The following is a 23,994-nucleotide window of genomic DNA, read 5'->3' as shown; positions in this document are numbered from 1 at the left end:
GGATTGAGAATTCCTGCTGGTTTGGTAAAGTCCTGGTTCCATTTATAGTCTGGCCAGACTATCTCCCTTCCTGTTGACTGTCCAATCGAGTGACAGGTTTGTCTTATCAGTAAGGGGCATATATACCCCAGCTCTCAGGCAGACAGTGCCCGACTCCACATCAGCAGCCTCTCAGGCGTCCGCCATCTGCCCCAATCTAGATCCCAAATGGCACCCAAGAAGGACGTAAAGAAGCCAGAACCCAAAGCGGCGGCGGCTCCTCCTGCCCCGGCCCCGGCCCCGGAACCACCTAAACCCAAGCAGCCAGCTATCGACTTGTCCTCAGTCAAGGTGGGTACATTTCTGCGGGGAAATCGCCAGCAAATCTTTGCTCAAAAATTTTTTGCCCCCCTTTCTTTTCACCCAACCCATCGAACTTCTGCCCGAGGTGATCATGTCTAGATTTTTTCAGGGGGTTGCATGTTTTTTAAGGATTAAGGAGTTCTCAACAAATACCAAATGATAAAGATGCGAGATTAGTGACCTCTGGGATGCGCGTTTGCATAAAACTCGCCAGTGCTTCTTTATTATCTGTTTCATTTAATAATGCTTTTAAGATTTGCTGAAATTATGTTTTGCTCTTTTTAACTCTTGTTAATCTGGAAGAATGATTATTCCACCTTGTACCCCATGTGCAGCACGGGGACTCTATCTCACATGAATCCTGAGAGTTCCTCTTTGCTATCTAATTTATCATCAGCCTCGCTATCCCCGCCCACAACAGGGTGAGAGAGTTAGCAGAAACTTGCTGCAGAAATATTACTAAATATGGGAGCGACACCCAGCTGTGTCAGCTAACGTTACAATGAGTGTAGTTGCTCTAAAAGGGCAGCGCCGTTATGCATTGTCCGGTAACGGGCTCGTATCAGTTCCCCTAGTAAACCCAAACGGCATTCTCAGATGTACACTGGCCTGTGCTGTCACTCTTCTGAAATGTGCAGCTTAATTAAACGTGTCCCTGCTCACAATGATCCCCGTCAGATCTACACGGGCGCTACATTCGCACTTTGTAGAAAAATAACTCGTGAAAGATTCAAGGCATTTTCATCCAGAGCTTGAAAACAAAATTATACCCTAATTTTACAGTTTTCCTATGTTGTTAACAATGAGAGGACTGAAAATAATTTAAAGCTTCTCTGACTCTATAATTCTTAGTGCGAGCATGTTTCCACTGATCACACTCCTTGAAGGAACTCCCGGATCAAGAGAACTTTCACTGTCCCAACAACTGCCCTGGGGCAAGTTCTCCATTCCGTTTTACAGCGCCAAGCATTTTCTGAGGAACTGATATTTGGATGCTTTGCGCCTTTCTAGTGACCTCTAGCCCATCTTTATGGAGTAACTTGTATAATTGGAGTGACATGATTTGACTGGTGCGCCGCAGATTAATCGTTTAATGTATTGTCAGGAATAGGTCGCACTGGTTTAATGGGTGAAGTGAAAGGCAGAGGGATGGGTTCACCTAAATACTAAACAATGGAAAGGACAACTGTAAAATAATAAATCCGTTAACTTTCAGTCTAGTTTCCCTAGATTCGTATTAGCATTTAGATGTAAGGGAGACTCTGTCAGGGTATATGTAAGGGTGCCTCTGTGAGATTATACGTAAAAGAGGCTCTGTGACGATATGAGCAAGGGAACCTCTGCGAGGGTATATGTAAAGGAGGCTCTGTGAGGGTATATGTAAGAGAGGCTCTGTGAGAGTACATGTAAGGGACACTCTGAGGATTGATGTAGGGGAGGCTCTATGAAGATATATGTAAGAGAGGCTCTGTGAGAGTACATGTAAGGGAGACTGTGTCAGGGTATATGTAGGAGAGGCTCTGTGAGGGTATATGTGAGGGACACTCTCTGAGTGTATATGTAGGGGAGGCTCTGTAAGGGTCTATGTAAGGGGGGCTCTGTGAGGGTAGGTGATTGGTTTGGGAAGAAGCTACCTGTTTGGTGAGTATCTGGTAAGTGATTAAGGTCCATTCTAATCCTAATGTTTAAAATAGTAAAGGAACTAGTGGTAAGATTAATAAAATGCATATAAAAAATGAAAATAAAATAAATAATTGAATAAAATAATTAAGTAGTTAATTAAAACACATTAAGGATGGCAGAACAGGTGATGTGTCACAGCTGCAGCATGTGGGAGCTCCTGGATGCCAGTGTGATCCAGGACAAACATGGTCTGGAGTACGTGTTTGCAGCTCAAAATACTTCAGCTCACAGTCATTGCACTGGAGTCTCAGCTGCAGACACTGCGACACATCAGGGAGGGGGAAAGTTACCTGGACATTTTGTACCAGGAGGCGGTTACACCCCTTAGAATAGGGTCTTCTGATTTGGCCAGTGGTCAGGGACAGGAGAGTGTGGCTGCAGCTGAGGCAGGTACGGGGACCCAGAGGGCAGGAGTGCAAGTTTGAGGTTCTTTCAAGTTGTTTGGATGAGAGACGGTTGGGGGGGGGGGGGGGCGGGGGGGCTGCAGGGTTGATGAGCAACCTGACCATGGCACCATGGCACAGGAAGCCATTCAAGTGGAGGGAGAAAAAAAGGAATGTAGCGGTAGTAGGGGACAGTATAGTTAGGGGGATAAACACTGGTCTCTGCAGCAAAGAGCAAGAGTCCAGATAGCTATGTTGCCTGCCCGGTGCCAGGATTCGGGACATTTGCTCAGGGCTGGACAGGAACTTACAGTGAGAGGGGGTGGATCCAGTCGTCATGGTCCATGTGTGTACCAATAATCTCTGTATTATTACCTGAGCCACATGCAAATTGACATTGGGCAATTAAGATTAGAGAAATGAATGCGTGGCTCAAAGATTGGTGTGGTAGAAGTGGGTTCCGGTTCGTGCGATACTGGGGAAAGTGGTGGCTGTACCGGTGGGACGGTCTACACCTGTACCGTGCTGGGCCGCTGTTCTGGCAAGCCACATAACTAGGGAAGTAGAGAGCGTATTAAACTGGATAGTGGGGGCAAGGGTTCAAATTTGGGAAGATATCAGGAGTATCAAGGAGTAGAGACAAGGCAAGAGAGAAAGGTATTAATGTGGGAAAAGATAAACAGACCGTGACAGGAAGGGACAGAGCATACAAATCTAAGAGTAAATCAACAGATAAGGCTAGAGGTTACAAAAATAATAAAAGGACAAAACTAAAGTTTCTATATCTGAATGCACATAGCATTCAAAACAAAACAGATGAACTGAGAGCACAAATAGAAATAAATAAGTACGATCTGATATCCATTACAGAGACATGGCTGCAGGATGACATAGATTGGTACCTGAATATTGAAGGGTACATGGTATTTAAGAAGGACAGGAAGCTGGGAAAAGGTGGAGGGGTAGCTCTGTTAATTAATGATGGTATTAGCACAATAGAGAGGGATGACCTGAGTTCAGGAGACCAGGATGTAGAAGCAGTTTGGGTACAAATGAAAAATCAAAGGTCACTTGTGGGAGTGGTGTACAGGCCATCTAACATTAACCACACTGTAGGATGGGGTATAAAGGAAGAAATAATGGTAGCTCGTCAGAAAGGTACAGCAATAATTATGAGGGATTTTAACCTACATATAGACTAGAAAAATCAGATGGGCAGAGGTAGCCTAGATGACGAGTACATAAAATGTTTTGGGGATAATTTCTTGGAACAATACATTCTGGAGCCAACCAGAGAGCAGGCTATACTAGCCCTCGTATTGTGCAACGAGATAGGATGAATTAATGACCTCATAGTTAAGGCACCCCTAGGTAGCAGCGATCATAATATGATTGAATTTTACATTCCGTTTGAGGGAGAGAAGAGTGGGTCCAAGACTAGTATTTTAAACTTAAATGAGGGCATGAAAACAGAGATAGCTAAAATGAACTGGCAAATCAGGTCAATAGAGATGCAGTGGCAGACAGTTAAGGGGATATTTCAGAATACACAGAATAGATACGTTTCAATGAGAAAGAAAAGTTCCAAGGGTGGGGCCCACCATTCGTGGTTAACTAAAACAGTAAAGATAGTATCAAACTTAAAGAAAAAGCCTATAATTGTGCAAAGATGGGAGGTAGGTTAGAAGATTGGACAGAATATAAAAAACAGCAAAGAATGGCTTAAAGATTGATAAGGAAGGTAAAATTAGAGTATGATAGAAAACTAGCTAGAAATATAAAGACAATAGTAAGAGTTTCTATAGATATTTAAAAAAGAAAAGAATTAACAAATTGAGCGTTGGTCCTATAGAAAGTGAATCTGGAGAATTAATAATGGATAATAAGGATATGGCAGATGAATTGAACAGATATTTTACATCAGTCTTCACTATGGAGGATACAAGTAACATCCCAGTATTAGCTGTAAGTCAGGAAATGGAAGGGAGGTAGGAACTCAAGAAAATTACAATCACCAGGGAAGTGGTACTGAACAAATTGTTGGAGCTGTGGGCTGACCAGTCCCCAGGTCCTGATGGACTTCATCCTAGGGTGTTAAAAGAAGTGGATAGTGAGATAGTTGATGCATTAGTTTTAATTTTCCAAAATTCCCTAGATTCAGGGAAGGTTTTGTTAGATTGGGAAATAGTGAATGTAACTCCTTTATTCAAACAGGGAGGGAGACCGAAAGTAGGAAGTTGCAGGCCAGTTAGCTTAACATCTGTCTGTGGGAAAATGTTAGAAGCTATTATTAACGATGTTGTAGCAGGGCATTTCAAAAAATTCCAGGTAATCAGGCAGAGTCAGCATTGTTTTGTGAAAGGGAAATCAAGTTTAACCAATTTATTGGAGTTCTTTGAGGGAGTTGCATGTGCTGTGGATAAAGGGGAACCAGTGGATGTATTGTACTTAGATTTCCAGAAGGCATTTGATAAGGTGCCATATCAAAGGTTATTGCAGAAAATAGAAACTCATGGTGTAGGGGGTAACATATTGGCATGGATAGAAGATTGGCTAGCTAACAGGAAACAGAGACAGGCATAAATGGGTCATTTTCTGGTTGGCAAGATGTAACAAGTGGTGTGGCACAGGGATCTGTGCTGGGGCCTCAACTTTTTACAATTTATATAAATGACTTAGATGAAAGGACCGAAGGTATAGTTGCTAAATTTGCTGATGACACAAAGATAGGTAGGAAAGTAATTTGTGAAGAGGACATAGGGGGGCTACAAAGGGATATAGATAGGTTAAATGAGTGGGCAAAGACCTGGCAAATGGAGTATAATGTGGGAAAGTGGGAAATTGTCTATTTTGGCAGGAAGGATAAAAAAGAAGCATATTATCTAAATGGTGAGAGATTGTAGAGCTCTGAGATGCAGAGGGATCTGGGTGTCCTAGTGCATGAATCGCAAAAGGTTAGTATGCAGGTACAGCACGTAATTAGGAAAGCTAATAGAATGTTATCGTTCATCACGAGGGGAATTGAATACAAAAGTAGGGAGGCTATGCTTCAGCTATACAGGACATTGGTGAGACCACATCTGGAGTATTGTGTACAGTACTGGTCTCCTTATTTAAGGAAGGATGTAAATGCGTTGGAGGCAGTACAGAGAAGGTTTACTACACTCATACCTGGAATGGGCGGGCTGTCTTATGAAGAAAAATTGGACAGGTTAGGCTTGTATCTGCTGGAATTTAGAAGAGTAAGAACTGACTTAATTGAAACATATAAGATCCTGAGGGGTCTTCACAGGGTGGATGTGGAAAGGATGTTTCCCCTTGTGGGAGAATCTTGAACTAGAGGTCACTGTTTATAAATAGAGGTGAGGAGAAATTTTTTCTCTGAGGGTCGTGAGTCTTTGGAATTCTGTTCCTCAAAAGACGGTGGAAGCAGAGTCTTTGAATATTTTTAAGGCAGACGTAGATAGATTCTTGATAAGCAAGGGGGTGGAAGGTTATAGGGGGTAGGTGGAAATGTGGAGTAATCAGTTCAGCCATATTGAATGGCCGTGCAGGCTCGTATGTAAGAGAGTCTATATGAGGGTATATGTAAGGGAGGCTCTGTGAGGGTAATATGTAGGGGACACTCTGTGAGGATATATGTAGGGGAGGTTTTGTGAGGATATATATGAGAGGCACTGTGAGGGTATATGTAGGGGAGGCTCTGTGAGGATGTGTGTAAGAGTGGATCTGATGGTATCTCGGAGTCCAGGAGCCTATTCTCTACCTATTCTCTATGGCTGGCTTCTACCTGTCTATTGGCGCTGCGTGCCCCTCAATCGTAGGTCTCCGACGAGAAGGGTTGCGTTATAAATACACGTTATAAATACAATGAACTGAAAGACTGCTTGCTAGCTGCAGAGATGGAATCTCGTCCAGTGCCAATAGTGGCATCCGATGGAGGAGGGAGCTGGTCTCACTGGTGCTTTGTGTCCCAAAGAGATCCCCGCGTGTGAGCTCAGACTGAAGGGCTGGAGTGGTTGATACAGAAATCTCTTTCCTCATCACTTCATTGGCAGGACAGATCATTGCATTGGAAATGAAAGGAAACCCCATCAGCCCTGGCGAAGGGAAATAAAAACAAAACATGTAGGAAATAAACAGCAGTGTTAACATTTTGGGCTGGGGCGGATTCTGAGCCCTTACAGATACTGGCCAACTTTGCGCCTGTCCCTGTTTTATTTCTGTGCTGCATGCATCTATAGCTGGAGGCTGTCCCGCAGGCAAGGCCGCTGTTCAGGTCGTGCTGCCCTTATCTCGACTCTTGTCAGCAGATGTCTAAACATTGTTTGCAAACAAGAAGCTCAGAATATTAGCTCAGAAGCTCTCTCCTGGCACTCTCCACCAACCACCCACCCCTTTCCTCTCTGGGCTAATTTGCTTTACCTCGATTTGAATAATTATTACCTTGAAAGTTTATGAAAATAACATCTTTAAATTAATCCAGCTGTTGTCTCAAACGGAGACAGTGATTAGATCATGTTTACTGGATGTATGCTATTCCTTGTCATGCCGCTAGTTTGATTGCTGACTATTTATTAATATTAATATGTGCCTGTGTTTTCCTTCTTTGCAACAGGTCTTCTGAGAATTAGAAGATGGAAACAGATCATTGCAAATGCACTTTTAACCTTCAGCTCAATGCAAGTTGCAGTCAGTTTAAAATCCGTTCCCTGAGAGGTAACGGGGCATAAGGCCACCGATCAGGGGATGTGAGAGGCGGGGGACAGTCGGGTCCTGTAAACCAGTAAACCTGTAAATCTGGACTAATTTCCGCAACGATAAATCAATGCAAATTATGCCCCTCCCACATACCTCTTACTAATGAAAAATACTGTAAAAACATTGAATTTTAAATGATATTTTGGTGAGTCCTTGCACTTGCTGAGGCAAGAGATTTCAATATGATCAAACGTATTTTCTATTTTGGTCACTTTACTATCTCACCAAAGTCAAATCAAGAAGCAGGGCTGAGTTAGTAGTGGCTTTTTTTGCCCGACCTCAGAGAAGCACTCCCGATTAGACCAGTGAGATCCTACCCCATTTCCTGCACCAGCTGTTATTGAGGAATCTCTGGCACCTACATCCCATTAACTGAAGGTTCATTTACAGCATTCATTCACCCTGCAAGCTTAGGATCAATGCCAAGTGATTATAGCTTCAATGCTAAACCTGTCGTGTTTACAGGAGGTACCAAGGCCCAAAATGTTCGTGAAACAAAGCAGAATGAGAGTCCCTACTGCAGGGTTCCTCTCTCTTTGTTCCGTGTCAGGGTGGCCCTGACTAGTTTCAGACTGCATTTACAGTATAATGGCAATCTCCATATCACGTGACACGTCAGTTTACGGTCCAGTGTGATGAACACTTGCTTTGCATTTCAGCTGTCCACCCTCACTAAAGCTGTAGTTTAATTCCAGAGACAGGGCTGAAGAAAAGTGCAGTGAGGCTTCCCAGAGGAGGGTCTCTGTTTAGCACTATTGTAGAAACAATCATTAGAAGAGGGATTAGTGCCAGAGGACTGGCGAACAGCAACTGTGATTCCTATATTTAAAAAGCGACATAGAACACTTGCAAGGTTAGCTGAGCATCAGTGGTCGGAAAGATAATAGAACTTTTATTCAAAGATGTAATAGAAAAAACATCTGGAAAACAAAAATACAATATAGTCAGCATGGATTATAAAAGTAAAATCAAAATACTGAAGATGCTGGAAATCTGAAATAAAAACACTCTGGCAGCATCTGTGGAGAGAGAAGCAGAGTTAACATTTCAGGTCTGTAACCTTTCATCAGAACTGTGTCACAGACCTGAAACGTTAACTCTGGATTACAAAAGGGATGGTTATGCTTGACTAATCTTAATGAATATTTTAAGGAATTAAAGGAAAGGGTAGATAAGGGTAAAGCAGCAGATGTAACATACTTGGATTTTTAAAAGGTGTTCAATAAAGTGCAGTACAGTAAACTCATGGCTAAGGTCAGAGCATGTGGAGTCAGGGGATAGGAAGCAGAATGGGCAAAGCTGACTACAAAACTGGAAACAAAAAGTAGGAGTTAAATGTAGTTACTGCCAAAAGGTGGGAAGTGGGATTCCACAAGGATCACTGTTGTGCTCCAGGTATATAAATTATTTGGATTTGGGAATCATAAGTACAATTTGCAGATGACATCAAATTGGGTGGTGTAGTTAATACTGAGAAGGCCTACAACAAAATACAAGAAGATTTTACTAAACTTGCAGAATTGGCTTGTAAATGGCAAATTCATTTTAATATAGATAAGTCTGAGGTGATGTATTTTGGTCGGAGGAATGGAAATTAAGGATCTATATGGGGTAAAAGAACAAAGGGATCTAGGGGTACCGGTGTAGACAAATCACTAAAAGTTGGAATGCAGGGCCGTACAAAATTGTAAACAAAGTATTGTGTTCTTTTCTAGAGGAATAGAATTGAAAAGTAGGGAAGTTATGTTAAACTTGTATTGAACCTTGTTAAGACCACAGTTAGAATACTGTCCACAATTCTGGTCTCCATGTTACAAAAAGGATATAGAAATATTGAAGAAGGTGCAAAAAGATTCACAAGAATGATACCAGAACTGAGAGGTTATATTTATTTCTTTTTTTATTTAGAGATACAGCACTGAAACAGGCCCTTCGGCCCACCGAGTCTGTGCCGACCAACAACCACCCATTTATACTAACCCTACATATTCCCTATCACCTCCCTACACTAGGGGCAATTTACAACAGCCAATTTACCTATCACCTGCAAGTCTTTTGGATGTGGGAGGAAACCGGAGCACCCGGCGAAAACCCACGCAGACACAGGGAGAACTTGCAAACTCTGCACAGGCAGTACCCAGAATCGAACCTGGGTCCGTGGAGCTGTGAGGCTGCGGTGCTAACCACTGCGCCACTGTGCCACCCATAAATCTATCAAGAAAGGCTGAATAGGTTGGGGCTGTTTTATAATGCTCCTGTGAAGCACCCTGGGATGTATTATTGTGTTAAAGGTGCTATAAAATATAAGTTGTTGTTATTATTTTCTCGATAAAAGAGGATGACCTAAATGAGGTATTTAAAATTGGGAAGGTGTTTGATAGAGTAGCTGTAGGGAAGATGTTTGCATTTGTGGGGGGGGGGGGGGGGGGGGAATGGTGGTCCAAAACTAGGGGGTGATAAATATAAGATAGTCACTAATAAGGTATTCAGGAGAAACCTCTTTACTCAAAGAGTGGTTAGAATGTCAAACTTGCTACCACATGGAGTTGTTGAGGTGAATAGCATAGACGTATTTTAAGGGGAAGCTAGACAAGTACATGAGAGAGAAAGGAATAGAAGGATATGCTGCTCTGGTTTGATGAAGTAGGGTGGGACAATGCTTTCATGGTGTGTAACAGTGGCATATTTGTGCTGTAAATTGCATGGAATTCTATGACACCCACATGGATTGCAGTATCAAACCTGGTGGAAAAAAATGCCCACAGATCCCTTTACACTTTTTCAAACAATCATACAGCAACAACTTACATTTGTATAGCACCTTTAATGTAATAAATCATCTTAAGGCATTTCACAGGAGGTTTATCAGACAATAATTGACACCAAGTCCCATAAAGTGATAATTGAATAGATAACCAAAAGTTTGGTCAAAGAGGTAGATTTTAGGCAGTGTCTTAAAAAAGGAGAGCAAGGTGGAGAGGCAGTGAGGTGGAGGAAGGGTATTCCAGAGTTTGGTGTCTAGGTGCGGCCACCAATAGTGGAGCAATTAAAATCAAGGAGGCACAAGAGGTCAGAATTAGAGGAGCGCAGCTATCTTAGAGGGTTTTAAGATTGGAGGAGGTTACAGAGATAGGGAGGGCAGAGGGTATGGAGGAATTTGAAAACAAGGACGAGAATTTTAAAATCAAGGCATTGATGGACCAGATGCCAATGTAGGTCAGCGAATGCAGGGGTGATGGGTGAACCAGACTTGGAGTGAGTTAGTATTCAGGCAGCAGAGTTTTAGATGATCTCAAGTATATGAAGAATGAAGAATGGAAAATGGGAGACCAGCCAGGAGAGCATTGGAATAATCAGGTCTGGAGGTAACAAAGGACTGAATGAGGATTATGTTGTTTATTGCAAGGGAAATGGAATATAAAGGTAGAGATGTCTTGCTATAGTTGTACAGGGCATTGGTGAGACAACGTCAACAGTATTGTGTACAGTTTTGATCTCTTTACTTAAGAAAGGATATAATTGCATTGGAAGCAGTTCAAAGAAGGTTCACTCGACTGATTCCTGGGATGAGAGGGTTATCTTATGAGGAAAGGTTGGACAGGTTGAGTCTGTATTCATTGGAGTTCAGAAGAATGAGAGGTGATCTTATTGAAACATATAAGATCCTGAGGGGACTTGACAGGGTGGATGTTGAAAGGATAAAGAACAAAGAACAAAGAAAATTACAGCACAGGAACAGGCCCTTCGGCCCTCCAAGCCTGCGCCGATCCAGATCCTCTATCTAAACCTGTCGCCTATTTTCTAAGGGTCTGTATCTCTTTGCTTCCTGCCCATTCATGTATCTGTCTAGATACATCTTAAAAGACGCTATCGTGCCCGCGTCTACCACCTCCGCTGGCAATGCGTTCCATGTACCCACCACCCTCTGCGTAAAGAACTTTCCACGCATATCCCCCCTAAACTTTTCCCCTTTCACTTTGAACTCATGTCCCCTTGTAATTGAAACCCCCACTCTGGGAAAAAGCTTCTTGCTATCCACCCTGTCTATACCTCTCATGATTTTGTACACCTCAATCAGGTCCCCCCTCAACCTCCGTCTTTCTAATGAAAATAATCCTAATCTACTCAACCTCTCTTCATAGCTAGCGCCCTCCATACCAGGCAACATCCTGGTGAACCTCCTCTGCACCCTCTCCAAAGCATCTACATCCTTTTGGTAATGTGGCGACCAGAACTGCACGCAGTATTCCAAATGTGGCCGAACCAAAGTCTTATACAACTGTAACATGACCTGCCAACTTTTGTACTCAATACCCCGTCCGATGAAGGAAAGCATGCCGTATGCCTTCTTGACCACTCTATTGACCTGCGTTGCCACCTTCAGGGAACAATGGACCTGAACACCCAAATCTCTCTGCACATCAATTTTCCCCAGGACTTTTCCATTTACTGTATAGTTCGTTCTTGAATTGGATCTTCCAAAATGCATCACCTCGCATTTGCCCTGATTGAACTCCATCTGCCATTTCTCTGCCCAACTCTCCAGTCTATCTATATTTCCGCTTGTGGGTGGGACTAAAACTAGGGGGCACAGTTTAAAAATAAGGGCTCTCCCATTTAATACAGAGATGAGGAGAATTTTTTTCTCTCATGAATCTGTGGAACTCTCTTCCCCAGAGAGCAGTGGAGGCAGGATCATTGAATGTTTTTAAGGCAGAAGTAGACAGATTCTTGACAAACAAGCGAGTCAAAGAATATTGGGGGTAGGCAGGAAAGTGGAGTTGTGTCCACAACAGATCAGCCATGATCTTATAGAATGGCAGAGCAGGCTCAAGGGGCCGAATAGCCTACTCTTGCTCTTGGTTTGTATGCATCTATTTGGATTTACGAAAGGGAAATCATGCTTGACAAATCTGCTGGAATTTTTTGAGGATGTAACTAGTAGAGTTGATAAGGGAGAACCAGTGGATGTGGTGTATTTGGACTTTCAGAAGGCTTTCGATAATGTCCCACATAAGAGATTAGCATGTAAAATCAAAGCACATGGGATTGGGAGTAAGGTACTGACATGGATAGAGAACTGGTTGACAGACAGGAACCAAAGAGTAGGAATAAACGGGTCTTTTTCCGAGTGGCAGGCAGTGATTAGTGGGGTACCGCAGGGATCAGTGCTAGGACCCCAGCTATTCACAATATATATTAATGATAGAGATGAGGGAATTAAATGTAATATATCCAAGTTTGCAGATGACACAAAGCTGGGTGGGAGTGTGAGCTGTGAGGAGGATGCAGAGAAGCTCCAGTGTGACTTGGACAGGTTGAGTGAGTGGGCAAATACATGGCAGATGCAGTATAATGTGGATAAATGTGAGGTTATCCACTTTGGTGGCAAAAACAGAAAGGCAGATTATTATCTGAACAGCGATAGGTTGGGAAAGGGGGAGGTGCAGGGTGTCCTTGTGCACCAGTCGCTGAAAGTAAGCATGCAGGTTCAGCAGGCAGCTTTTAGAAGGCAAATGTTATGTTGGCCTTCATAGCGAGAGGATTTGAGTACAGGAGCAAGGATATCTTGCTGCAATTATACAAGGCCTTGGTGAGACCACATCTGGAGTATTGTATGCAGTTCTGGTCGCCTTATCTGAGGAAGGATGTTCTTGCTATGGAGGGAGTGCAGCGAAAGTTCACCAGACTCATTCCTGGGATGGCAGGGACTGACGTATGAAGAGAGATTGGGTCGATTAGGCTTATATTCGCTGGAGTTTAGAAGAATGAGGGGGGATATCATAGAAACCAAAAAAATTCGAACAGAACTGGACAGACTAGATGCAGGAAGGATGTTCCCGATGGCGGGGAAGTCCAGGGTGAGGGGTCACAATCTAAGGATAAGGGGTAAGCCATTTAGGACTGAGATGAGGAGCGATTTCATCACCCAGACAGTGGTGAACCTGTGGAATTCTCTACCAGGGAAAGCAGTTGAGGCCAAATCATTAAATATATTCAAGAAAGAGTTAGATATCGTTCTTAGGGCTAAAAGGATCAAGGGATATGGGGAGAAAGCGGGAACAGGTTACTGAGTTTGGATGATCAGCCATGATCGTATTGAATGGTGGTGCAGGCCCGAAGGGCTGAATAGCCAACACCTGCTCTATGTGTTTCTATGTTCAGCAGCACATAAGCTGAGGCAGGGTGAGAGATGGGTGATGTTATGGAGGTGGAAGTAGGTGGACTTGATGGAAGTGAATATGTGGTGAGAAACTCCTCACTGGATCAAATAGAATGCCTAGGTTATTCAGATACTGACATCTATAGTAATTGATTTTGACTAATTAATGACTATCTTCTGAGGGGAGGTAAAATTAAAGCAACTTAGGCAACTGTGGAGATATAGAGGCTAGCTTCAAGATGGCAATCTGCTGACAGAAGGCGAGAAACAAATCAACTAACTATGGTGAACTCAATAGCATTTGGTAAAAAGAATTGAGGAGAGACGATACAAAACAAATGGTTCAATTTTAAAGGTGGTGCGGGAACAGAGAGAACTGGGGTTTATAGACATGAATTTCTGAAGGTTGCAGAACAAGTTGAGGAGGCTATTAAAAAAGCATAAATCACAGATTAGGCCTCAGCTGGAGTATTGTGTTCACTTCTGAGCACCACACTTAAGGAAGGATGTCAAGGCCTTAGAGAGGGTGCAGTGGAGATTTTACTAGAATGGTAACAGGGATGCATAACTTTTGTTTTATAGATACAGCACTGAAACAGGCCCTTCGGCCCACCAAGTCTGTTCCCACCATCAACCGCCCATTTATACTAATCCTACACTAATCCCATATTCCTACCACATCCCCACCTGTCCCTATATTTCCCTACCACCTACCTATACTCGGGGCAATTTATAATGGCCAATTTACTTATCAATCTTTGGCATGTGGGAGGAAACCGGAGCACCCGGAGAAAACCCACACAGACACAGGGAGAACTAAGATATTTGCCAACAGAAACAGAGAGGATATGAGGGGATTTCTTTGTGCAGCAAATTGTGGAACACACTGTATGAAAGGGTGGGGGAAGAAAACTTAATAGTAACTTTCAAAAAGGAATTGTATATATACTTGATAAGGAAGCATTTCTCATGGCATAAGGTCAAACATGGGCAGGGTAACCTCCCATTGATTACCACCTACCGCCCTCCCTCAGCTGATCACTCAGTACTCCTCCATGTTGAACACCACTTGGAGGAAGAATTGACAGTGGCAAGGGCACAGAATGTACTCTGGGTGGGGGACTTCAATGTCCATCATCAAGAGTGGCTCGGTAGCACCACTACTGACCGAGCTGGCCGAGTCCTAAAGGACATAGCTGCTAGACTGGGTCTGCGGCAGGTGGTGGGGGAACCAGCACGAGGGAAAAACATACTTGACCTCGTCCTCACCAATCTGCCTGCCACAGATGCTTCTGTCCATGACTGTATTGGTAGGAGTGACCACCGCATAGTCCTTGTGGAGACGACGTCTTGCCTTCACATTGAGGATACCGTCCATCATGTTGTGTGGCACTATCACCGTGCTAAATGGGATAGATTTCAAACAGATCTAGCAATGCAAAACTGGGCATCCATGAGGCGCTGTGGGCCATCAGCAGCAGCAGAATTGTACTCAGCCACAATCTGTAACCTCATGGCTCGGCATATCCCCCACTCTACCATTACCATCAAGCCAGGAGACCAACCCTGGTTCAATGAAGAGTGCAGGAGGGCATGCCAGGAGCAGCACCAGGCATACCTCAAAATGAGGTGTCAACCTGGTGAAGCTACAACCCAGGACTATTTGCATGCCAAACTGTGTAAGCAGCATGAGGTAGACAGAGCTAAGCCATCCCATAACCAACAGATCAGATCTAAGCTCTGCAGTCCTGCCACATCCAGCCATGAATGGTGGTGGACAATTAAACAACTAACTGGAGGAGGTGGCTCCACAAATATCCCCATCCTCAATGATCGGGGAGCCCAGCACATCAGTGAGAAAGATAAGGCTGAAGCATTTGCAACAATCTTCAGCCAGAAGTGCCGAGTTGATGATCCATCTCGGCCTCCTCCTGAAGTCCCCAGCATCACAGATGCCAGACTTCAGCCAATTCGATTCACTCCACGTGATATCAAGAAACGACTGAAGGCACTGGATACTGCAAAAGCTATGGGCCCTGACAATATTCCAGCAATAGTACTGAAGACCTGTGCTGCAGAACTTGCCGCGCCCCTAGCCAAGCTGTTCCAGTACAGCTACAACACTGGCATCTACCCTGCAATGTGGAAAATTGCCCAGGTATGTCCTGTACACAAAAAGCAGAACAAGTCCAACCCGGCCAATTACCGCCCCATCAGCCTACTCTCAATCATCAGTAAAGTGATGGAAGGTGTCATCAACAGTGCCATCAAGCGGCACTTGCTTAGCAATAACCTGCTCAGTGACGCTCAGTCTGGGTTCCGCCAGGGCCACTCAGCTCCTGACCTCATTACAGCCTTGGTTCAAACATGGACAAAAGAGCTAAACTCAAGAGGTGAGGTGAGAGTGACTGCTCTTGACATCAAAGCAGCATTTGACCGAGTATGGCATCAAGGAGCCCTAGCAAAACTGAGGTCAATGGGAATCGGGGGGAAAACCCTCCGCTGGCTGGAGTCATACCTAGCGCAAAGGAAGATGTTTGTGGTTGTTGGAGGTCAATCGTCTGAGCTCCAGGACATCACTGCAGGAGTTCCTCAGGGTAGTGTCCGAGGCCCAACCATCTTCAGCTGCTTCATCAATGACCTTCATAACGTCAGCAATGGGGATGTTCGCTGATGATTGCACAATGTTCAGCACCATTCGTGACTCCTCAGATACTGAAGCAGTCCGTGTAGAAATGCAGCAAGACCTGGACAATATCCAGGCTTGGGCTGATAAGTGGCAATTAACATTCGCGCCACACAAGTGCTAGGCAATGACCATCTCCAACAAGAGAGAATCTAACTCTCTCCCATTGACATTCAATGGCATTACCATCGCTGAATCCCCCACTATCAACATCCTAGGGGCTACCATTGACCAGAAACTGCACTGGAGTAGCCATATAAATACCGTGGCTACAAGAGCAGGTCAGAGGCTAGGAATCCTGAGGCGAGTAACTCACCTCCTGACTCTCCAAAGCCTGTCCACCATCTACAAGGCACAAGTCAGGAGTGTGATGGAATACTCTCCACTTGCCTGGATGGGTGCAGCTCCAACAACACTCAAGAAGCTCGACACCATCCAGGACAAAGCAGCCCACTTGATTGGCACCCCATCTACAAACATTCACTCCCTCCACCACCGATGCACAGTGGCAGCAGTGTGTACCATCTACAAGATGCACTGCAGCAATGCACCAAGGCTCCTTAGACAGCACCTTCCAAACCCGCGGCCTCTACCAACTAGAAGGACAAGGGCAGCAGATACATGGGAACACCACCACCTGCAAGTTCCCCTCCAAGTCACACACCATCCTGACTTGGAACTATATCTCCGTTCCTTCACTGTCGCTGGGTCAAAATCCTGGAACTCCCTTCCTAACAGCACTGTGGGTGTACCTACCCAACATGGACTGCAGCGGTTCAAGAAGGCAGCTCACCACCACCTTCTCAAGGGCAATTAGGGATGGGCAATAAATGCTGGCCTGGCCAGCAACGCCTACATCCCGTGAATGAATTTTTTAAAAATTGCAGGGCTATGGAAAAAGCAGGGGTTTGGGGTTAATTAGATAACTCCTTCAAGAGCTGGCACAGGCACAATGGGCTGAATACCCTCCTTCTGTGCTGTACTTTGCATCCTCTGTAAATGCTAGCTCCTCCAGAACTCTGCTGTCCATGTCCTAACTCACGCCAGGTGCCGTTCACCCCTGTGCTTGCTGATCTACATTGGCTCCCAGTCTGGCAATATCTTGATTTTAAAATTCTCATCCTTGTTTTCAAATCTCTCCATGCCACATGCACGGAAAGTCCACATGAGCATGCAGCTCTCATTCTTGGGCAGTGTATTCCAGTTTCGCTCAGAGTGTAAATGGGGCAATGGCTGAGGTGCGGCTATTGTACCATTTGAGACGAGTACCTGCTCAGAACAGAAAAGGGCCATCACCGCTGAGCTATACTGACAGATATTGGCAATTGTAATGGTGTATTTGAGCCGGTGATGTTGAGGAAAAGGGGCATGATTGGTGCTGTGACCCATCACCCAGGCTGGGGTGAGAACCAGCCCTCTGTGACCCTGAACTGGTCCAACAGGCCGTCGGTAGCAACAATTAATTTCCTATTGTTATCCATTTACAGCTGAATTTCAAACACCCATCTACTATTGCATATTTTAATCAGACCATATGCTTAATTTAAACATTTCTATATAAGTGTCTATAGTTTAGGAGTGAAATCAGGAAGCACTTTTTCCACACAAAGCGTTATAGAAATCGGGTATCCTTCTCCCCAAAAGGCTGTGAAGGCTGGGAGATCAACTGGAAATTTCAAGGTTTTGCTTGATAGATTATTGCTAGGTAAGGGCATGAGGGATGTGGGGCCTGAGGGGTGAAGAAGAGGGCATGAACAGCCTCCTCCTGTTGCAATGATGCATCTGTTTCATTTTATTTAATTCTCTACCACGATATGAATAATTTACAGTCAAAATACCAAAGGTCCTTTAATAGAAAGATAGTGCCTTCCACACCCCCATGACGTCCCAAGAAGCTTCACAGCCAATGCAGCACTTTCACTCACTGCTATAACATGGGGCAAATATTAAGAGGAAAGTTCCAGCAGGGGTCGGTGAGAAGTGGCTTTCTGCTGACGTGCCCCAGACTCCTTGCCTGAAATTCCTTGGTCCCAAAATAGGGTGGTGGTGTATTTCTGGCGCAGTCTTCCTGCCCTAAGAAAGTTAAAGAACTCGGGCGGAGTGGGAGGGCCAGGCTGTGCCGACACCTGATGCCGCTGGCCCGTCAGCCTCACACATAAATAAGAGGCGAGCTTGTGGGGGGAGAGAGGACCATCCGTGGAAGACACAAGCCCTGCTGCTGCTGCTGCTGCTGACCCGTCCTCTGCCGATCTCCAGCCATGGTGGGTCAGGCTGCTGCCCAAGCTTTTTCATTCATTCATTTCTCTCAGTGCATTTGCAATGTCTCCAATCTGTTTTCTTCTTCTTGCTTTACAGTCATTCTCAGCAGACGAGGTGGCCGGTAAGTCTTTGTAGATAAGCCTGGTTAGCCGAGCTGGGACAACGCTCTGTTCAATGGCAAAGTTTTGTGGTGCTATTTAAAAGGTGTATTCACCATGCAGCCTGCGTGTTGTCCCAGCCCCGGCTAACAGTCCTGCCCTGCCCGGGGTACCTGAGACCAGTGCGGTGCCCAAGGGCAGCCAGGGCTCCTTCTGAACCGCTCTTTTATGTATCTCCGTTTGGGTTTTGTTTTCTCTCTTTCAGATCGAGTTCAGTGCGGAGCAGCAGGAAGGTGAGCAGCGGCTGTTACAATCCTCCTCTCTCTGATCTGCCATGCCGGTAACCGGGGATCAGCCTTTAAACAGCCACCAGCCTTTAATGCGGGCGACCGGGCCGGCAGGACAGCGTCCCGGCCTCGGCTCCTCTGTTCAATTCAGCAGGAGGCCGAGACCGGGTCTGGGCTCGGGCACACCGGGGAAGCTGCTGTAGGGTTTCTATCCACTCACTTTAATCAAGCTGCAAAGGCCCAAATATGGCTGGGAACTGAGTGTGACTCTGAAGTATGTGTGTGGGGGATGGGGGATTGGGGGGGGGGGGGGGGGCTCTGTGTGGGCGTGGAGTCTGGATGGGGAGTCCGTGTGTGGAGTCTGGATGCAATGGGCATGGAGTCCAGGCTCTGTGGGCGGGGAGTCTGTGCGCTGTTGTTGGTTACTTATTGAGAAAAGTATAAAATGTGATTGTGTATTGACAGGGAGAAGCACAAAGTGGGCAGGTGTGTGTGTGTGTGTGTAGGGGGGTGGTTGTTGAAAGGACTGTGAGGTTTGACTCCAACCAGAGCCTGTTTCTGTCGCAGTAAAGCCCCTCTGAGTGTTTAGGAGATTCTGACAAGCATAGTGCTAAGTTGAAAACTAGTAATTTGGAAACAGAATGATTGAAAATGTAAAAAAAAAATGTTTCAAATGATGTTCAGGTGGCACAGTTACCGCTAGCCGGGACAGTGACCATGTACTAGCTGCCTTGGTCATACCCACATACCTGCTCCTTTGGTTGCTCTGGGTACCAGGTCCTTTGCTGATTCTGAATACCAGCTCTCTTGGGCGCTTTGTGAGCTCCATGGTGTTCCTGAGGGCTGGTCTTCCCACAAGTGTGGTGATTGTCAGTGTTGAAGGTTCTCTTGCATCAATGGAGTTGAATATGTGAACTGTAGTATTTCTCTGAGTAGCTACAGTTGAGTTCTTATTGCTCCTGACCGACAAGGAATTTAAATAAATACTAAATAAGCAGAAAGAACGCTGGATTATTAGGCAGAGACTGTGTTGCGATTAACAGGGAGAAGACTAGCAGTCAGGTACTGTGATTTCTTTCAGCCAGTCAGTGCTCTGTTTCTGGTGGGTTTGCCCATAAATAGTTGTGTGTCTTTGACAGAATCATCATGAAACATCTGGATACAGTTATTCAGGATGTTTCCCATGCTAACCACTCCCACTCTGCACTCCACCAGAAGGAATCATTGAGGATAAATGCAAAGGCATGTCCTTAAAAGGCTAAAACATTGACTTGAACACACAAATGAGTGTGAGCAGTTTTAATAATGTACCTCTGCACTGTGTGCATGCCAGCACATTCACTAGGAATCCTGCTAGTTGGTTTCCAGTGCATGTTCCTCCTTCCTGTGTCATATTGAGCCTGAGTCCTCAACTCCTAGCTGGATCGTGTATGAATGGGACTGGATCAATGCTTTTCATGTAGTTCAAGCTAAGAGTGTTCCTTCCAAATTTTCACCTACCCTGTGTTGTCTGTATTTGTTGTGTTCTCTTCCCCCTTAGACTTCAAGGAGGCTTTCCTCCTGTTTGACAGAACTGGTAATTCCAAGATCACCTACAGCCAGGTTGCAGATGTGATGCGTGCTCTCGGCCAGAATCCAACCAATGCTGAAGTGAAAAAGATCCTAAGCAACCCCAGTGCTGAGGGTAGGTCCTTGGCACAGCCACTATGGGCTGAATGGCCTCCTTCTGTGCCGTACCATTTTATGATTCTATAAAAACCTTGTTTTCTGAGGGCATCCTCCGAGTCCTGATTAGTTGTAGTATTTACCTTTTGCTGTCTTTTGTTTTAGAGATGGCCAACAAAGCCATTGAGTTTGACCAGTTCCTGCCTATGCTTCAGACCATGGCCAACTGCAAGGATCAGGGTTCCTACGAAGACTTTGTTGAGGGTCTGCGCGTCTTTGACAAGGAAGGCAACGGCACCGTGATGGGGGCTGAACTCCGCCACGTTCTAGCCACACTGGGTATGGCACGCACACCGTCTATGCTGTTAAAGCTCAAACATAAATCAAATACCATAAAGGGGAACCTGTTCTTGGCAAAATAAAATTTAAAAGCCGAGGAAGATTTTAAAAAATCTATATTTCTTCGTTGGATAATATTCCCTGTGTTTGCTGTCTTCATTTGAATGCATTGAGCGACATTGATCCGAAAATTAGGATCTAACTGGCTTTCTGTGTATGGCGATGGGATGGGGGATTTGCTCTCTTTTTCACTCTTTAAGAAAGAACAGATATGTTTTTCTATAACCCCAGGATGGCCCAAAGCTTCACAGCCAAGGAATTACCTTTGACCTGTGGTCACTGTTGGCCAAATGCACCCAATCTGTGCATAGCAAGGTCCCACAAACAGCAAGGGGATAAATGACCAGCTAGCATGCATGTAGTGCTGCTACTGAGGGAGGAATGTTGGCAGCTCCTTGCTCCTGGAGCAGATCGTTAATACCCACTGAAGAGGCAGACAGAACCTCTGTTAACCTCACATGGAGGACGCCCAGAGGTGGATGCGAGAGATGGGATTAGAAAATGAGAAAGTAAACACTGAACAGAGAACAGAAATAAACAACAAAGTAAAGGAGTGAGGCAGAGACAGTACAGTAAAAATAAGAGGGGATGGAATAAAGTGCAGAGAAGAAAGGTGAATGAAACTGATAAATCACGAACTCATCTAATCATGTATCAGAACGGCATTTGGGTAGTGCCAGAGTGTGCTGGGGCAGTGCAGACAGAGGTAGTGTCGGAGGCTGTGGGAGCAGTGCCTTGGCAGTGCTGGTGTGGAGAGGGGTGTCAGTGTGGGGTGTGCTGTGGGATCAAGGTGTAACAGTACTCTAGGTTGACACAGTGTTGGAAGTACACTGATTTACAGATATTGATGACACTTCATGAAGCTGCAGCTAGGATTACAAGGACTCCTGCTCGAATGGAACACAACCTCCTGGGAATTTTGGTGTGTGTGATCCGTTTGCTTTTAGTAGATTTTTTTTTTCCATTTCTTTGTCTGGCAGATGATGCTGTGAATTTTCCTGAGTGAAGTACAAGGCTGTTTTCTGGCCTCGTATGCCAGGGCTCCGGACATTGAAATCCAGCACCTACATATTACAGGTGGTTAATATTTCTGGTGGGCGCAGTTGTAAAGCATTGTATCTCTGTGTTGGTAAACTGGATGACGAAGGGGATTGTCTATTTAAAGGAGTTTTTGATGCAGCAATTTTTGCTCTGTACGCCAGGTGAGAAGTTAACAGAGGATCAGGTGGAACAATTGCTGACAGGTCAAGAAGATGCCAACGGCTGTATCAACTATGAGGGTAGGTGTTTGAACAAGCTCAGGCACTTCCCATCATTTTGCAGTCCTTTTTTACGTGTTGTGAAAATTATATTGATATTTTACTTTCTGTTCCGTTTTATTAATTCATTTTTATTTCCTTTTAACAGCTTTTGTCAAACACATCATGTCTATTTAAAATGGATCCCCGTGGTAAGCACTCGCAAGTTTCTTTCAGTTCTCTTTTTGCATCTTGACATCTGTTGCATTTTGTACAATTCCTTATTTGTCAGTGATAGCTGGATTTGCGTTTATCATTTACTCACCAATAGTCAATTTGCTGTACAGATCTGACTCCAGACCACATTAGTTATTTGTTTGGTTAATAATTGGAGTCTTGTGTGAGTGAACAGAAAATTTTTGAGAAACTGTTTTAGAATGAGGAAGTACAGAGACCAGAATGGGAGGAATGAAATTATAAGTAGAACAATAAGAGTGTTCAGGTTGGTCTTAGGGTGGCTTATTTTGCCAACATGGCAGGAAATTGCAGCTTTTTTATGCTGAACGGGGCTGTTTTACACTCCTGTATGAACAGATGGGGCTACATCACATTTGTTTGCAGCCGTTTTTAAAATGTCCACTCCTCTCATCTCGTGTTTGAACTGGCCAAAAGGTATCAACCTTAACTCTAATTGGGATGTGTGTCATTGAAACAATTAAAAGTGAAACCATTTGAGAAAGGCCAAAGACACAGGGTCTGCATGAAACTTTCTTCATTTTCAAGATAAGGGCAACACTGGCAAGGCCAGCAATTATTGTCCATTCCTAGTTAGAGTCATAGAGAGATACAGCACTGAAACAGGCCCTTCGGCCCACTGAGTCTGTGCCAACCATCAACCACCCATTTATACTAATCCTACATTAATCCCATATCCCTACCACATCCCCACAACTCTCCTACCACCTACCTACACTAGGGGCAATTTACAATGGCTAATTTACCTATCAACCTGCAAGTCTTTGGCTGTGTGAGGAAACCAGAGCACCCGGCAGAAACCTCACACAATCACAGGGAGAACTTGTAAACTCCGCACAGGTAGTATCCAGAACTGAACCTGGGTCACTGGAGCTGTGAGGCTGCAGTGCTAACCATTGTGCCACTGTTGTACTTGAGAAGATTGTGGTAAGCTTTTCTAATTGAGCTGCAACAATCCATGTGGTGAAGGTGCTCCCTAACTTGTTAGTTAGGGAGTTCTGGGATTTTGACTCAGGAAGGAACGCTGATGTAGGTCCAGTCGTAATGGTGTGAGCCTAGGAAGGGAACTTAGAGGTGATGGTGTTCCCATGCACCTGTTGCTTTGTCCTTTCTAGGTGGTAGAGATCAGTGCAGTGCACACTGCAGCCATGGTGCGCCAGTGTTGAGCGGGAGGGATGTTTAAAGTGGTGTAGAGAGGGGATGTTTAAGACGGTCATCGTGATTTCTGTGCTTTTAGAGCCAAGCCTGAATGATGTGTTCAGTAATTGTTTTGTATTTCACTTAATTTCCTTCCACCACCCCCGACCCTAAACCCCCCCAGAATTTTACATGTTACTCATGTTATTTATAATTTGTTTCCCAGAATTGGTGCATATGGTTCTGAATGGCTGAACACTTGACAGGGCATCACTTGACTTCACATCGTGGAACTTATGCTTTTCTGACCAATGCGAGCAGTCTCTTTTTGGACTGTACAAGAACCACTCTGGTTTTTTTTTACTTGTATCCAATGGACAGTATTTCAAACAACAAAATGAGGAAAAGGGGAAAAAAAACCTTGGAGTTTGTGTTGGCAAACCTGATGGATAAAAGTACTTAGTTTGTCCATGATGTTTGACATGGTTTGAAAGTGCACGTGGCAGTCAACGTCCAATAAAGTCTCAGTGGTCAATCTGTGGCTGTATCATCCATATTATATCTCCACATGCGGCAGTCTTCATTTATTAACTCTGTACAGTGTACTTTAAAAAATGGCACATAAAATGTCAAAAAAC

General features: G+C 44.6%; 1 protein-coding gene across 2 annotated transcripts; it reads left to right on the top strand.

The window, feature by feature from the left end:
• Positions 1-207: 207 nt before the first annotated feature.
• Positions 208-23,994, top strand: LOC137372345 (myosin light chain 3, skeletal muscle isoform-like). 2 transcript variants are annotated; one of them, XM_068036226.1, is made up of 7 exons: positions 208-330; positions 18,641-18,668; positions 20,203-20,346; positions 20,493-20,666; positions 21,929-22,006; positions 22,134-22,176; positions 23,583-23,994. In XM_068036226.1, exons 1-6 carry the CDS (start codon positions 208-210, stop codon positions 22,160-22,162), a joined length of 576 nt encoding a protein of 191 aa, XP_067892327.1. In that variant the 3' UTR covers positions 22,163-22,176; positions 23,583-23,994. The 2 variants fall into 2 exon arrangements, with proteins under 2 accessions (XP_067892327.1, XP_067892328.1); XM_068036227.1 differs by lacking the exons at positions 208-330; positions 18,641-18,668 and adding exons at positions 17,935-18,279; positions 18,374-18,398.

This window comes from Heterodontus francisci, chromosome 7 (assembly GCF_036365525.1).
Source record: "Heterodontus francisci isolate sHetFra1 chromosome 7, sHetFra1.hap1, whole genome shotgun sequence".
NCBI lineage: Eukaryota > Metazoa > Chordata > Chondrichthyes > Heterodontiformes > Heterodontidae > Heterodontus > Heterodontus francisci.
Note: the sequence above shows the minus strand (reverse complement) of the source record. Positions and strands in the feature narration are given on the sequence as shown.

Coding starts and splice junctions, on each gene's coding strand:
- LOC137372345 (XM_068036226.1), top strand. CDS start 208: ATGGCACCCAAGAAGGACGTAAAGAAGCCAGAACCCAAAGCGGCGGCG. Junction 20,667..21,928: donor CCACGTTCTAGCCACACTGG/GTATGGCACGCA, acceptor TCTGTACGCCAG/GTGAGAAGTTAACAGAGGAT. Junction 22,007..22,133: donor CGGCTGTATCAACTATGAGG/GTAGGTGTTTGA, acceptor TCCTTTTAACAG/CTTTTGTCAAACACATCATG.